We start from the raw sequence: 16,814 nt of genomic DNA on the forward strand, positions 1-16,814 counted from the left end.
TTTTAGACATGCTAAGCATTGACATAAATTTTCAAATGTTTCAGACATTCTATTCTTTTCAAAACAAGAAGTATTTTTAAATAATTAATAAACATTTGAATGTTTTTCAAGAAACTTGATAAATACATTTACAAAGCAATGCTCAACAGCAACAAAAATTAACTTTATAACATGTGCAGCATTGAGTTTGCTTTCCTGAATTAAAAAAAAATCTGATTTTCAGAATTGGCCATTTACTGATTTGGAAATAACGAAAAAGCATATCCATGCACTGCAATAAATTTGATTCTACAATTACATACTAATGGTCGACATCAACTGAAATCATTTTTAAAACGCGCCAAGCACTGAGTTGGCTTAAATCCTTTGGTTGCAAATGAGGCCCAGAATCACTAACATAAGAATAAGGAAATCGCAACACCCAGAAAGAGTTGGGTCGGAGAACAATCTCCGACTGACTTGGGTGGAAAGTTGGTGAGGGAGATGGTCCCGGGATTACCTTTGGCTTAATGGTAATGTGAACATTGCTCTCTGTGGGTGTTACAATATACACCCTCATCAATTGACCAAGCAGTGGTTTACCAGACCTTGCAGACACAGGACTTGTCATATAAAGTGGCATATCAATTTCTAGTAGATCCCTAACATTGTTATTTCCTTTTCCCATCTTCTCAGGAGCAATGCAAATAAATCTCTGTCCCCTTGGGGTTTCGTATTCATAGCCGACATAAGCTTTGGTCATTTCCTGTTGCATTAACTTTGTCTCCTTTAATGATAATTTGCGAGCCTCACCAGGCACAGGCCAATGAGTTGCTCCAGCATCCTCACCATGTAAGGATATGTCCCAAGGCATAAGAGCAGCATGGCCAGGCAAAAAACCAGGCATGTCCAAACCATGTGATGGGTTATACGTTGAAAACGGCCCTAACCTTACAAGACTCCAAGAGGAAAACAGTGGCAAGATACCCTCACTTAAACCAGAATGTATCATGCCCTCTGTGTACATGAGTTGTTGAGGAGCTTCTTCATTATAGTCAACACTTTGCACTTCAGGCATTGTTTCAGAATTCAAGCTAAACTCATAGTTTGCTGATGTGGTTCTCTGTCTATCATCACTAGGCAGTGGTTTGGCCTCATCCACTTGATCTTCTGCCCCACTTTCCTGAGTAGAATTCTGACCTTCACTCTCGCCACTGACAGTTCTTTGGCGAATTCTGGAATTCTCATCCTTCTCACTGGAGCTAATGTTTGCATCTATGTGCAACTGCTCAATCAAGCAATGCAGCTCCGGTGAAACAACCGACTGTTTATCAGTTCTTTCATGAACAGGAAACTTGTGCACATCACAGTCGAGTAAAACTGGCAGCGCTTGCACATCTAACCGCAAGTAAAAGTCGTAATTTGCCTCTTGAAGGGTAAAAGGATCATCCCTGGGGCCTTGAATTCGACCACAACTACTTGCAGCCATTGTTCTCGACCTTGAAGAATGAGCCATTTTTGGTGGATTGGCATCAGGTTGGGACTTTGAGTCAGTTGGTAGGTCATGAAATCTATGGACACAATGCCTTCCAGTTAAAGAATGCACTTCACAGAGTCGACGGCCATCATTCCAAAAAGCTTCACATTCAGCTTGAACGCAAGTCTCATATTTGTCTCTTGCTGGCCCTCTGGCATGCAGAGCATATGTAGATAAAGCTTGTGACAACTGGTTGTTATGAACTTTACTTGTGTAGTGCATAGGCAAATTGCTTTGATATGCAGCACTTGCCAGAGACACAAGCTTGCTGCAGCGGGCCTCACTGAACCGAGACTCAGGATCCATCTGACTGTGCAGTTCATGTCGCATTTCCAATATCTTTTCATTTATGTCAGACTTTGATTCATCGTCAGTTTCTAATTTTTTTACTTTCATAAAAAACAAATCATACAAGTTGTTTGCCACTTTGAACCACTGTTTCAGGCTTGGGACCTCAAAATGAGTGGGAAGAGGGTTTCTTCCAATACTGTCTTTAAAACCCTTTTTTTCCAATATCAGTTCGGTGTGTTGAGATATGAAGTTCCACAAAGGGTTGTCTGTATCATCAGCATCATCTTCTTCTTCATCTTTCCACTGGGTTGGAGGATTAGTGAGCAGACGATAGGCTCTTGAACGTGCGGTAGGGTCTCGGTGTACTTCACAAGAATTTCTTAGCAACTTTAGCATGCTGCGAATAGGATCCTCTTCAGTTCTAACCTTACTGAATTGTTCAGTCATTATGTGAACAAAAGCCTGATTTGGTGGCACAGTAAAAAGGCAGTTTACAGCACTATTAGTCAGCACCCTACTATTTCGTAATATTTTGTAAATTTGATCCTCAATTGTGTGTTGCAACCTCTTTAGTGGCGATTTCTTTTTCTTGGTAGAATGCTCAGTGGATGAACTTTCATGTGTATGTATATTAGACAGGTGGCATCTTTGCATCACAAACAGAAGTCTGGGTGGGCATGGACGACCATTAACCCACCAGTCTCTGCCAACAGAACATCCTTTCAGGACATCTTTAATATGTGGCAGAATCTTGCTTCGTAAATTGGAAATATGATGGAACAGTTTGTCATAGCTGATGTCGAAGATTGACACTGGGTGCACAAGTACCAGCACATGACAAACAGAGAACAAATATAAAAGCGCACATGCAATTTCAACTTCCTGATTTTTCCAAAATTCATGAAAATCACTGTAATTGTCCAACTGACTTTCCATAACAGCACAAGTCCTTGCAAGACAAGCAGTGTCAAAAGTTGTGTTTAAATGCAAAAATAGTATGTTTTTCTTTCTATCATAACAGCACTCAATGTTTGGGATAATACTGTTTATATCACTTCCATGGTGATCACTTCCACCATTTTTTTGTGAGTAATCTGGATAGTGCGGCAAAAATGAGGCAGATTTTGTCATTGTGTTAATAACGCATCCTTTTGAAGTGTGACCCCAGGTGCTTTTGCCAAACACACCAACAATGCAAACTTCATTTGATGCAATGTCCTCGTCAAGATCTTTTCTGTGGGGAAGTTTAAAATGATGTTCCATTTTTTTAATTACATCAACAAAACATTGATTTAATAGCCTGAAAAAAACATACATTCAGTAGTCAAATAAACATAAAGATTAAAGATGTTTCATGATATCTGAAAATGGTGCTAATTTATTTCACAGGGTGTCATTTTACTTATTTTAACTTCCAAAGGACAAAATTAGAATTTTTACCAACAATTTTATTCAATGTCTTTCTTAATGTTTCTTTGTTTTGATGTATCTTCTTTGGCAGCAGCGATAAGCACATTTTGCAAAGTGTGAGGATTTTTTTCTTGTATTGGAAGTGGGGGCAGAGGATTTCCCTTCAGTTCCAGCACAGCATACCTAATATGGTTCTGAGATGGTTGCGCACAGTATGGTTTTGAAAGAAGCGCCAATCTGGTAAAATCACTTTGGTGGTCTTTGTACCGGGGAACTAGATCATTTAGAAGTTTGCTGCGTGTATTTTCATCTTTCGTCCAAAAGTCCACCATGTCGCTTGTGTAGGCATTGTCCATGCCCCTTTTGGTAATTTCAATTAGTCTGTTTATGTATTTCTGTGTTTCATATGCCTTTGCAAATGTTGTTTCGATTCTTTCATGTCTTATTAAACTATTCACGATAGTTCTAAGCAAATAAAGGCGCTGAAAGGTACCACCAAACTTTCGGAAACTTCTGCCATGAGCAAATCCCCTGGGCATTCTACTGGATGGCCTATTTTTTATCAGAGTAGGAGTTTCACAATCTAGTCAAACAGAAACCGGTTAAAAAAGAAAAGATGTAGAAAGAATATAGGCAAAAACAGATTGCACGTAATAGGTAATACACAGATATCCAGATTTGATCTTCTGGCTGGATGCAAATTAATTGTAGCCGAAATTATTTCACGCACCAGTGAACACGACTTCAAACGATTGTGTTTACTCAAATTATGCATTGACTCTTGACAAAAACAAAAAATGAGTTGTAAAAACAAATTAGGCTTAGAACATGTAGATCACATTACCATTGCGTTTTTTAAACACCTATAAACTATATCGCAGCGAAATGGGTTTGACTGCGGTCACGCTGTGTGAATCCCAGCATGCGCGTATTTATGTCGCTGCATACAAGGCCCAATTTGATAATGTTCCAAGCAAAAGAATTTTTTATAAAATAGTGTAGATTAAGCTTAGAACATGTAGATCACATTACCATAGCGTTTTTTTCAACACCCATGAAGTTTATTGCAACGAAATGGGTTTGACTGCCGTCACGCTGTGTGAATCCCAGCGAGCATTTGCGGCGTTGCACACACGAGCCAATTTTATTTTATTTTACATTTTTTCATTCCTCCCGAGACAACAATTCCAGCTAAGCAACGACACCATTGCCGGTCAGCAATTGTGTTTTTTTGCCGTTACCACTCTTTGCCCGATCTTTTCGCAGAATATTTCTGTATAGTGTTGAAGTTATAAGTCGAAACCTCCGCCGAAAACCAATTCAAACGTGTAAACTTCGAAACTTTTTTCCCGTATCAATGTTCCACGCCAGTCTTGCGCCAAAAACAATTTCCCGCTCAGTCACCGTCCACATTCACGTGTGATTGCAGCCGTGTGACGAAATGTCAAAACCCTCATCGCGAGATTCGAACAATGGTTCAAACTGCCCTATGCCAAGATTGCGCCCAGGTAACGTAACCGCTATGTTCCGCGTGATTGGAAATGCTCTCTTCCGGAATTTGTGCGTCGGTGGTTTCTTTCTTTGCGGCACCCATTGACTTTTCCTTTTTTTATTTATTCCAACGACAAAAAATTACTGGAAAAATATGGACTTTAACGAACGGATTTATGACGCCTGTAAGATGCTCAAATCTTTCGAAAAGCGTTGCAAAGACATTTCAGTCTGTTTTTTGTTATTGTAAAACCTGAAAAATGTATTTTTGTGATCGTAGGTGGTGATGTGCTTTCATGGTCAAATATTCTAACATCGCGGCTGTTTCGTTCGTTGCAACCGTTTAAACGCAGCGATTTACCAGCATTAAGCAGCAATTTATGAACAATCATATTCGATTATTCATTTTCGAACTTATATGCGCGGGTGTCACCAGAAGAAATGAGGGGTTCAATGAATGTTTATCAAAAAATTTCTCGTGTCGTAGTCGATGTTTTTGCCTAAACGCGCAACGCGTCCCCAATGTTGTTCCTTCAAATTCAACTCCCGTCGCCGCTAGTGTTTCGTGAAGTCATATACAGACACGATGCGCTTACAACAACGCAGAACAAAGACTGACGAATCGTGTGTACATTTGGCACTTGAATGTTGTTCCTGTTCTTCTAGCGAGGATTTTATACTTCTCTTCCTATTTATTATGATTCCCTGTAAAGCATTGTAAATGCACCTAACATGTATGTAGCTGAAATGTACAGAGCCCCAATATCGCTTGTTTTTCGATATATTTGGCCTGTATATTTCTATGGAGCGTGGTAAATAACAATTGCTTTATCGTGTGTAACAGCGATTTTTGTGTGGAAATCGTTCTACACAAGTCTTTGAAGTTACTTTGTGTCCAATATCGCGCTCTACCCCCTTGCTAAGTTTACAAACTTAATGCAACACAATTCCTTTGGACTATTCCCCGTATCACAAAACATTATTCATTACCTCTCCCACGCCACACTGGGCTTAACCTTCCTCGCTTCACTGTGTTGCGCCACCAAGCGGTTGGTTTTGGAAATTTTTTGGCGTCTGCTTGCGTTTTCGCATTACTTGTGTGTCGTCATAATGTCGTTTCACAAACGCCGAGCTTGCTGAAATATATTCGTGTTGGCGAAATACAAAATAACTAAAACTGCTATGCTATGTATGGAGGCACTTCTACAGCGGTAGGTGGGGGTTTAGTACAGGATGCTTGCAGTACGTGAAAGTGTTCACACCAAAAACCAGATGCTGAGCATTTTGAAAAGAAAAAACAATTAAAAAAAGTACATTCGTTACAAGTGCTGCGACACGTTATAAGATAATTTCATAGCAGTTCGCGTGAAAGTGTTTCCACCAAAAACCAGATGCTGAGCATTAAACTTGTAATTGGAGCAGTTGGCAAAAAACATGTTGAGGAATGACTTCAAAATTTGCTGCTAGGCGAAGCGAATGAACAGAAGAAAAAAAAGGAATCGCTACAGCGAAACTCAGCAGCCCAAATTTATCACAAAAACTGTACGCACAATGATGGCACGTTAGAAATGGATATAGCCCATTGGTCACAAATTTTCGGCACTAAAAATGATTTTCGATTTGGTTACAATAGTGTGGAAGCACAGGCAGTGTTCGTGGTGCGCGGATGAATATTTACACGTAGCTTTTGAAAGAAGCTGTGCTGGACATGTTCTCTTTCTCGTTCTCACGATCGCTGTGTTGTTCCTCGTCATTTATCTGGACTCGCTTTTCCGCTAGGTGGGGGTTTTGGAATCCTGCGAGGAAAAAAACAACGGTGTCGAAAAATCGTTGGCGGAAATCAAAACTAAAAACATGCGCATGTTGGGCATTGTTACCTCACCCATGTTTTTTTTAAGTAAAACATTTCCTTGTTTTAAACTTTATTAAACAATCTTAATAAAATAGGAGAATTAATAAATCCAAAAATGAAGAAAAGTATTTTATTTTTCTAACGTCATGCAGCATTGGGAACACAAATCACGCATTTCCTCATAATTCTGAGTATAAAGAGACTGGCCCATATTGTTATTAAAATTGTCATGTTTAAAAGAAAACGTTTCGCCAAAAACTTATGCCATCATCAGTTTGAACGACGCGGTTGGTGTAGTTCCATCATTATAAGGAGCTGACCTGACCGACGTCACAGATAAGGCTCGCGCGGTTGGTGACGTCATTTTGCTATCGGCCACACACCACTAGAGGCGGAAACATGACAATGTTAACAACAATATGGGCCAGTCTCTTTATACTCAGAATGCAGCATTAGATTGGTTAGTTGGTGATTTTGTGTTTCTGTATCGGTCTGAAATTTCGAAAATCTCCACTAAAACGGCAGCACTTATGTTATCCAACAACTCTAGTGGGATGTTTTACTCGCGTTCTAATATTAATTGTTTTTACTCGAGACTTGGGTCGAAAAATTTATCACAGATCTGTGACGTTAAACGCATTTACGATGTTAACGAATTGGAAAAACGTAACAGTTGATACAAAAGCGAGTACGATACGGGAGGGAAATTAAAAACTGTTCCAATATATGGATTCCCAGTCGAACAAACGTCGACCGATTGGTAACGCGATAATATATCGAAATTTGCTGCTATATCCAATTGTAACTAAAATTCGGTTTGGCTTTGAAGTAAATTTTTACGCCAATAAAATGTTAATTTACACATTCCCAAAACAACGTTTTTAATTTCGTGTTGGTGTTGCTGCCAGGGGTATTATAATATCAAAGGAACTGACTGACCTTTTGACACAAATAAAAGTAGATTCGATTTTGCCGATTTTTGACACAAATAAAAGTAGATTCGATTTTACCAGAATTTTGGCATTTAAATTGTTACATCGGCTTATCCTGCAAAAACTTGGGAGAACGTTTTCTGGAAAACGTCAATTTGAACAAGAGACCCAAACCCTTTTAAGAAGGATTAACATTCCCCCCCCCCCCCCCATTATCCCCAGTTTGAATGCACATTGCATTAAAGTAAACCGACCCACTCTACAGTGCATCGCGTAGTGACATTAAGATGTAGATGTGGTGAAAGTTTCACTGGAGGCATCGCAGAATCACAGAAGTGATTTTTGTGCCGATCGCTTACTGGATAACGAAGCAACCAGAAAATGCAAAATGGTTACAAGGTTGAACACCAGCAAGGCTACTTACGTTGGGACTGGCAAGGGATTTAAGCACTTTTTCGTGTTTGTGTGTTTAGGTTTTAAAGTCAGTTATTGGAAGTCACGGAGGACCTTTTTTTGAAAAACGGATTAAAGACTGGAAGTTTATCTCACTAAACTGCTTACAACGTAAAACGACTCACTCCGTGTATACGTCAAAAAATACCACATACTTTAAGCTGAATACACTTGTGAACGTGTGACCTTCCATATGTAAACCAAAGCTACGAAATTGTTGGTTGCGTATTACAATGCGCATTTTGGTGCAAGATACGTGGAGTTAATTACATTGAATATGAAATCCAAAGCTAATATGCTGTTAACCATCTTAAGTTAAGTTGACGTTTCGAACACGAACTGCGTTCATCATCAGTACTATTAAATGAATAAGACACAAGCAGCAGAGCACTGCGTATTGGTCAGCAACTCTATAGCCTTGGATTTCATATTTTACATGCAACAACAACAACGGAAATACAAGACCAGAATACATACTTACTGCTCGCCAGAGGAATGGGAACGGCCAAACTCTGGCACAAATTTGCTTCGTTATAATATTTGGATGAGGAGGCACTTGGTGTAGGTCCGTGGAAGACAGATTCGTTGCTCTGTTGATGGGGGTGACCGCGGAAACGATGCCTAAATCAAGAACTGGTGAAATTTTAGTGGAAGAAGAAAAACGTGAGTGGGATAACAGATAAAGATGAAATATCGAAGCCACAAGGATCAGGAAATTCGCCGTATACGATCGACTGATAATTGGATTCGCAATTATCTTCCGGCCAATTCTTTTAAATTTACAAAATTAGGTTGTTTTTTTTTTAAAAAAGATTGCCTTACATTGTAGTATTGCCTTACATACAGTGTGGCCAAGTGATGAAAATAAAATGAAAAAAAAAACTTCCAAGTTTTTCAACATTGGGTCTGTGATATTTCTCGGTTATAATACGGGTGGCGTAAATTTGACACTTACTTGTGTTTTGGTTTTCGAACTTTCCAGAATCTCCTGACAGACACGAGGCCGAGTTCCATCGCCGAAATAAGAAAACAAATCCCGCTGAGGACTCCCATGTAACAGAGGAAGACGGTTTTCTCCTGAGTAAGATAATGCAAAGTGAAGGTTGTATTTATGTAAGTTCGAAACAACTTTGTAAGTTCTATAGATTCATAAAGTGAAGACATGACAATGTTGTAGTTAACGTTTTTTTCACCGATACGGAAAAAAAGTCGCCTAACAAACAATCAAACAAGTAAAATACGAACTCTTTTTTAGGTTCAATTCCTCCCATACGTTACATCGACACAACTTATTGTAAGATTTTGTTAGAGAAACAATTTATCTGCCCTGCCCTACACCAAGCACGTTGGCAGAAGCAACGTTGGTTCAATAAAATCCACGTAAAAGTTTTCCTGAAGAGTTATTATGAATATGAATTATACCATCCCTTACAGAAGCACAATATTTTATTAGGCGTATGAGCAATGACAGTGATGGTTATTATAGTGAGATTCAGACAGGACTGTTTAGACCTAATAGGTCTTAGCAGTGCAGCTGGTGCGACAAACACCTATTTTGTCATCTAAATAGCCGGCAAGACACAACTTTTTATGGTGACTATGCCGTCTATTTAGCTGGTAAGAAGTCATACCATAGCTGCACTGATTTTATTAATTGTTTATATGAAAAGTAGGGAAAAAAGTGGTGAACGAGAGAGAATTTTTACTTACAAATGGACGTGAAACAAAGCAGGGAACGTATCCACCCTTGAGTACGTGCATCATACAAGCGTGGTAGACGTCAGAGCCAGTAGGTCCCGTACACATGTACATAGCAGGTACTTTCATCCATAGAAAATAGAAGGGGTTTCTGGCGCACATCGGGCTGTCCGGGTAAGCTTTGCAAGTCGGGTCGAGGGGAACCTGTAGAAATATCGTGGGATTGTTTAATGCGTTTATTTTTAATGTGGGGAAGAGAGTTGTTCTTTATGGTATTTGGAATAAAATTTGATTGATTTTCAGAAAAATTTCCGAAACTGGTTTGTTCCTTTGAAAGCAAAAGGGTCATATCATAATATAAAATATTTAGTTGTGTTGCTTTTCAGCAAATAAGTGTTTAGGGCACACATAATTTATAGCATTATGTTTATCATAAAAGTTAAAAATGATTTTTCAAACTTCAGCAAGAAAAACATGAAACATTTTAGGCCAAATTTCCTTTACAAATTGCGACCTAATATCGAGATCGTGCGAACGTGTGTCGGCACGAATTGGCGAAAATGTGGTAAGGTATCAATTAAATCGCAATTGGTCATATCAGGGACATCGACTATCGCCCAATCTCACCGTTATAACATGCTAGAGTGATCGAAAAATGCCACGAGGACACTGTGGAGGTTATTGGGAATGAGGCGATGGCGATTTTTTCCTTATCGCTAAAACGTATCGTGAGCAAAATTGACAAACTGTTTGACAAATTGTGTCGTTGACCTTGAACGCGATGTCGTTCTTAATGGGTACAACAACATAGGAGGCTTAGAGTATCCCCCCCCCCCCTTTTTATCTGTCTAAAGCTAATTAAATGAAGAATAATCTTTTCACTGACAAAGAAGGGGTTCATTTGATTTAGAAGACGGATTCCTATCGCCATTTTTTACATGAAAAGTGAAATGTAACAATCTCCAACGATTGTTGGATATTTTGTCATTACGTCGCTATGGAGACAATATAAAATCACGTTATTTTTGGAGAAAAATGCAGCACATACTGAAAAACATGACGATTTTTAACTTACTAGTGTACCTTATTTGAAAACATTCAATTGTGAATCAGAAAATGTATCATACCATGAGCTTGAAAATGTTGTAGCCGATGTATATGAAGAGTCCCTCCATAGCGAGTCGAATGATGATGCTAAAGTAATAGGCGTAGTGGATCTTATTTGTGTAAAGCACCTGATGGGGAGAACGTAAACTTAAAAGCCCGCATCAAAATATATAGGTTACAACATGAAATTCCACGAAAAATCTTGTAATTTTAATGAAAAAGTAGTAAAGGAGAAGTACCAGAATTTAAATGGAATAATTGAATTCTCACTATGAACCGTACGATTTCGCATGTGGTGATTTCAATTCATTTAAGGATGTCAAAGGATGGGCAAATAAACCGTCAAACTTTGGTAAACCCATAATGTTATGAAACACTTTTCAGGTGGCGCGAATTGCCCTACTAGGGGTGTTTACAACAAATAACGTCCACGCCGTCTGTGACAATCGTTAGATCAATACAACCACGTCATTTAAGTCGGACGGAAATATCGACTGCATGGACGGGTTGTCGCGTTGAACAGGGACGGATGCGAAGGAAACACGTGGTGTTGAAATCGTGGCTCGTGTTACGAGGAGGTGGGAAGTATCATAATTCGATGAACAACCGCAAAACGGACATCGCATATTGTTTCTTAAATACATTCAGATTTGTAAAATCACAAACTGGCGTTTCGTTTGAAGGGTTCTTGTGGTTTACACTCATTAACGATTCGAATTTTGCAAAAAGATGCGGATTTTTATCCACCATTAGGAAATATAACGGCGTTTAAAACAACTGAGATTTCAGAAGTACACACTTATGCCAGTGGGTGGATGCGATTAATATTACATTATTAAATGCACCACTCAACTTATACAACCATTACAATAAACAAACATAATATTATGAATATCACAAAGCCAGATGTGGGAGTGTATTAAATCACTGCGATTCAATCCTCCACGAACCTCAAAACACTTCGGATGGATTTTTCGTAACGCAAGCGATATTCCACCAATCGTGAACTAGTGCTTCCTGCTGAGACGTGGGATATTTTGCACCCGAGCGACCCCGAATAGGAATGACGGATTTACCAAAAAAATTTCACTTGAGTAATTTTATATATTGGACAATAACCCCACTATCTCGTGTGAAGATCCACAAAGGAAAAAGGTTGTCTTTTGCATAAGTAACATCACCAGTAATAAATCGTTGTACCTCTTTCAATTCATTGCCGGAATACACGCGTCGTACTTTTATGTTTCCGATTCTCTTCTTACGTTTCGTCATCTTGCGGATGTCCTTCTCGTTCTGCATAGAAATCATACAAGCAGTTTTACCGACAGCAAAATATTTCAAAATAATAACAAGCTATTATTTGGTGGATCAGAATAAAAACAATACCACGGTTTGCGCCGCATAAGTTTGCAAAGTTATGGCGCGCTAAGTAAATTTAAAAAATGTTCCTTTGGTATTGCACAGTCATTGCTTAACATACAAATCGCAACAAAACAAATTTAGGGTTTCATGCAGCAACGAAGGGCTAAAAATGGGTGAAAAAAGTGTGCAATGAAACGTTATTCGAATGACAAAATATCGCAAAAACGGTCTGGCCTTGACATTTTGAACAGGAGAAGCGCTGACGAGGTACAAGCATTTGTAAAATGCCCACAAAAACAAACAGAGAGGGCATTTGTCTGCAAAGCTCAACTCAAACGCACAAGATTGCCGTTGCCGAGAAGAGGTTCCAACATAATATTTTCAACATTTGAGCGACTTACACTGAGAAGGGTCTCCCCATCACCATTTTCCAACTGCTTCAGCTGATCTTCGGACTTTTTTAACTTTTGAATCTCTCCAGAAATGTGGAGAGAGTAGAAATGGAAAAAGACTGTCGGCGTCGCGACCGCAAGTAGCTAAATAATTTGTTATTGTTTTTTTTTTGCATAAATTACAGTTTATACAAATATTCCAAGACAAAATATTGAAATTGCAATAATGAGAAGTTTTAATATTTGCTGCTTTACCTTTTTCAAGGCTTTGCCCTTGATATGAAAAACAGTGGTGTCGAAAAATGCATCATTGCAGGTTCCTGAGAGATGAGTTCGGGCACGTAGTTAAACCAGCGCAACTCCCTATCAGCATTGTTTCGCGATGTTAGTGGAACTTACTTGGAAAGCCCAGAATCTCATGTGTGATATCTTCGCGAATTCGTTGTAGCAGATGTTCTGGCAACCCACAACGTCTGTACTGCATTTAAAAGCCGACTGTTCATCCCCATACACTGCGCACAAGTAACACAAGGGTTACGCTGAGACACTTACGTCCACACCTGCCGCCAAAGGCACTTTTCAACACATCTATGCAGGTTTGTCAGAAAAATAATACAATAAAATGTTTACATGACGCTGATGCCGTATTGAGACGAAAAGTATGTGACACGTTTGGGTCATCAGTAAGTCATAGCGAAAGCTGCGGTATTTGGTTGCAAATGCAATTTAATAATAATGCCTAATAAAGTTCTTTTATAAAATGTAAATGTTTGGTTACCTACGTAGTAGTCCTCACACGCAACAAAGTTGTATTTTAGAGCGTTCTAAAGAGTCTAAATCAGTGGTTCCCAACCTGGGGGTCGCGACCCCTAAGGGGGTCGCGGGAAGGCTATCTGTGGGTCGCGACATATATGTGATGTTTTCATAACTTGTTACAACACATACCGGTAGGCTACAACTAGTTGGGCCTACTATCGCTTTGTCTTGTCAGGGACGATAAGCAGTAGGCTATGTGCCACTAACATTGTGCACAGGCATTGTCATTGAAACATCACAGCAATTATTGTCATCAACAATGAAAGTATCAAAAAGCAGTTTAGGGCGTTCAGTTGTAAGTAGCAGTGAGATATCAAGGTGCAGTGTTTTTCTTTAACTCTGGTCATGGAGAAGAAGCGTAAATATGTTGAAGAACATTTGAAGTTTGGATTTACCCGCATAATCTGCACTTGCACTGAAAAGCCTCCGTGTGTCTTGTGCAACGTGGTGCAGTGTTGAATCAAGCCGTCTAAATTAAACCGCCATTTACACACCATGCACCCCCAACACGTGAAAAAAAGATTAGGAATTCTTCAAACGTCATGAAGCCGGTTTGAAACGTCAGAGATTTGACTTGGGAGGTAGTTTTCAGATTTTAGCGTTGTCAAATACTCAACCACGGATTTCAAACGTGGCTATGAAGTTGCAAGTCAGCCGTCTTATGGAGCAAAGTGATTGCCAATAAATGATATACTGTAAAATGCACTTTGATTGATATTGCTGTTGGAAAAAAAATGGTGGGGGTCGCAAGTTAGTTTAAATCAATATAGGGGGTCACCAACCACAAAAGGTTGGGAACCACTGGTCTAAATGGTCACCAATCTCCGTAAGCTTGTGTTTGGCAATTGAGTCTGTGGCGCACTTGGCAGAAATGTGTGACGACGTCGCAAACTTTCTACACGACAGTCAATAAATTACGTGTAAATATCGCCAGTGAGAAAGTGAACTCACAGAAGCAGATCTTAGCTACTTTGCCACTGCTTCGCGAGAAATAAGCGCTTGTGTATCTATCCACTGCGCAAATGTCGCCAAATCCCACAAAGCGATGCCTTTAAAATATTTTAGTTTCAAACAAAATATATTCGCCGGGTTTAATTAACGAAAAAAAAACTTCAGTGTCCCAGGCAAGTCGTCTCGCCCTCCAGACAGTCGCGTTACCAAACCGCTCGAATCAAGTACAAACGGGAGGGCCAGGATGACACATTCGGAATCTATCAGCAGAAAGCTCGATGCGTGCTATGCTGATCGGTAAGGTGACAAATACTCCGAAGTTATTTGCAAGTTCGCAGTTTAATGTTGCAATGGTTTGCATATGCAGCAACATGTATTGACACTTAATGCGGAGTGAGCTTTCTTCCAAAGAGTTAACGCGCCAGTTGACGAATTTATTGCATTTTTGCCCAGACGACGGAGTTTTTAGGAAAAAATTGCGATACCTTTTGCAGATTATAATAAGCGGTTTCCGTAAATTAATTAGTTTTTGTTCCAGCAACGATAAACTACACAGAGTGGTTAAAAACAATGTTACGCAAAAAAAAAACACATTAAGGTTCACGAAAACAGAAAAAAAATAGTCTTTACAATGTTTAAATTAATTCAGGTTTTCGCTTTTAGTTGAAGCATGAAAGTACACATGCCTTGCATTAACACACGTATAATTAAAACCGGTCGAAACTGGTTTAAGCCTTGTCCCTCGAGTGTTTGAACCATTCAACGCCTCAAGGCCCGGAAACCGAGTGAAGTTTGAAATGGAATATGTGTTCCTAAGTGGTGAACGGGGCCGAATAGCGACGTTATATTGTTACCATGGAACAAATGGCCGATTGGTCGTCCACGAGTCAAAAAGGGCGTGGACCCGGGGCCTGACCTACATTCGTGATCCATTGAAGCGGTTATATAGATAGGCGAAGGGGGGAAACTGGACGCATTATTAAGTATGTGTGTCGATGGATTATTACCGGACAATGGGCTAAAATGTGTAGCGGTTTGTGATAAACAACCAACTTGTACTATTCAGGGCGTTTTCTTTCTCGTTTTCAGATGGCCCTTTATTTGTTTTTTGAGTTTTGAGAGGCGCGTATCTTGTAAAATACGTTGAATTGATACGTTTCGATATAACCTGAATGCGACCACAATTGCACGTCAATGTTAATGTAACAAAGACGTTGATTTGATACGTTTCCATACAACCCGAATGCGACCACAATTGCACGTCAATGTTAAAATGTTATAACGTATGTGTAGCAAACGTTGCTTTTGAACGTTACTGTACAGAACGTCATTTCTACGTACATGGTTGCCATTTTTGAAAACGTTTTGAAGACGTAGTTTCGAGTCAACAGATTTACGTAAACAAAAACATTCTGACACTACGTAGATTAGACCAAAACGCAACCCGAAATCTACGTAGAAATTACGTCAAATTGTTTGCTGGGTTAAAACCACGCGCGGACGAAAAGCGGTAAAAGTGACGTAAGCGCGAATGACGCAATAAGCTGCCAACCACAAGCAATCTGGCTGTAAAACGCTTAAAAATTCACTAATTTGACCAACCCACGTTGGAAAGTTGTGCAATTGTGTATGTGACATCAAAACACGTATTGAAAATATCAGGATCGCGTCATATATTTTTGTTGGCGAACAATTAAGAATATATTATGTTGCTGTTGCTGCCAGGCCTCTTATATTTTAATAATCTGTCTTTCTGGCACAATTAGCGCAATTTATTAAACAGATGTCGCGTGAATGTAGAAATAAAAATGGACTAACCTGCTCCACCAAGTGTAACCACGACAATGAGGCGAAAGATGAAGACCAGAATGTACCACAGTTGTCCCAGGAAAGTGCTGTACTTGGTCACCTATGAAAAGTCAAGAATCAAATAATCACAAACATAACGGTGCAATCATAAGTCATAAATTGTTGGTTATTTCTATTGTGTACCTGGTCCGCGACAACGTCAGAAAAATCTTCCAAAAACATGACTTAAAGCAAGGGGATTGAAACGCTGCTTTGAAACTTACACACATGGCAGAAACACGTTGTAGGTTCGTACAAGTTACTTCCAGCCTGATGGTGTTGGTGTCGAGTTTCAAACCAATTAGCGATTTAGACAATACCGGAACGGCGCGTGTTACCTGTTCAGATATCTTCTCCACTAAATACCACATTTTGGCGACGAAGTCTTTTCGCTTCTTGTTCTTTCAAGTAAAGCCACCAGAGGAAACTTGTTCAATGAACTACGGGTCTGGTTACACGGTTTTGTCGTATCACAGCGTACATGCATGTAAATGGTGAGCAAATAGTAAATAGGTTTGCTGTAGCTGTGGAAACAAACTACCAACAGAAATTACATCTTGAACTAAGGAAAGTACAACGTTTTCTTAATTTTGCTGCCTACAAGCGCGAAAACTTAAAAAAAAACATACACATTCTTCGCACCACACCCTAACATGATGTCGAGACTTTGCAAAGTAGATCACCAAAAGAATTGA

The 16,814-nt window shown here is 39.4% G+C and overlaps 3 protein-coding genes across 5 annotated transcripts; all 3 read right to left on the reverse strand.

Moving 5' to 3' along the window:
- Positions 1-285: 285 nt before the first annotated feature.
- On the reverse strand, positions 286-3,124 carry LOC145894347 (nonsense-mediated mRNA decay factor SMG8-like). Its single transcript, XM_082982903.1, has one exon. The coding sequence runs from the start codon at positions 3,122-3,124 to the stop codon at positions 302-304; it is 2,823 nt and encodes a 940-aa protein (XP_082839029.1). The 3' UTR covers positions 286-301.
- Positions 3,125-3,253: 129 nt separating this feature from the next.
- LOC145894349 (large ribosomal subunit protein bL17m-like) lies at positions 3,254-3,796 on the reverse strand. Its single transcript, XM_082982906.1, has one exon. The coding sequence runs from the start codon at positions 3,754-3,756 to the stop codon at positions 3,256-3,258; it is 501 nt and encodes a 166-aa protein (XP_082839032.1). The 5' UTR covers positions 3,757-3,796; the 3' UTR covers positions 3,254-3,255.
- Positions 3,797-6,105: 2,309 nt separating this feature from the next.
- LOC145894493 (gap junction beta-2 protein-like) lies at positions 6,106-16,591 on the reverse strand. 3 transcript variants are annotated; one of them, XM_082983103.1, is made up of 10 exons: positions 16,458-16,591; positions 16,090-16,180; positions 12,904-13,016; positions 12,514-12,648; positions 11,951-12,043; positions 10,771-10,878; positions 9,656-9,847; positions 8,901-9,022; positions 8,427-8,566; positions 6,106-6,504 (listed from the first exon to the last, which is right to left on the reverse strand). In XM_082983103.1, the coding sequence occupies exons 1-10, from the start codon at positions 16,488-16,490 to the stop codon at positions 6,383-6,385; spliced, it is 1,149 nt and encodes a 382-aa protein (XP_082839229.1). In that variant the 5' UTR covers positions 16,491-16,591; the 3' UTR covers positions 6,106-6,382. The 3 variants fall into 3 exon arrangements, with proteins under 3 accessions (XP_082839229.1, XP_082839228.1, XP_082839230.1); XM_082983102.1 differs by lacking the exon at positions 16,458-16,591 and adding an exon at positions 16,264-16,353; XM_082983104.1 differs by lacking the exon at positions 16,458-16,591 and adding an exon at positions 16,264-16,353 and having other exon boundaries at positions 8,423-8,566.
- Positions 16,592-16,814: the final 223 nt, after the last annotated feature.

Source organism: Ascidia mentula, chromosome 3 (genome assembly GCF_947561715.1).
Source record: "Ascidia mentula chromosome 3, kaAscMent1.1, whole genome shotgun sequence".
NCBI classification, from domain to species: domain Eukaryota; kingdom Metazoa; phylum Chordata; class Ascidiacea; order Phlebobranchia; family Ascidiidae; genus Ascidia; species Ascidia mentula.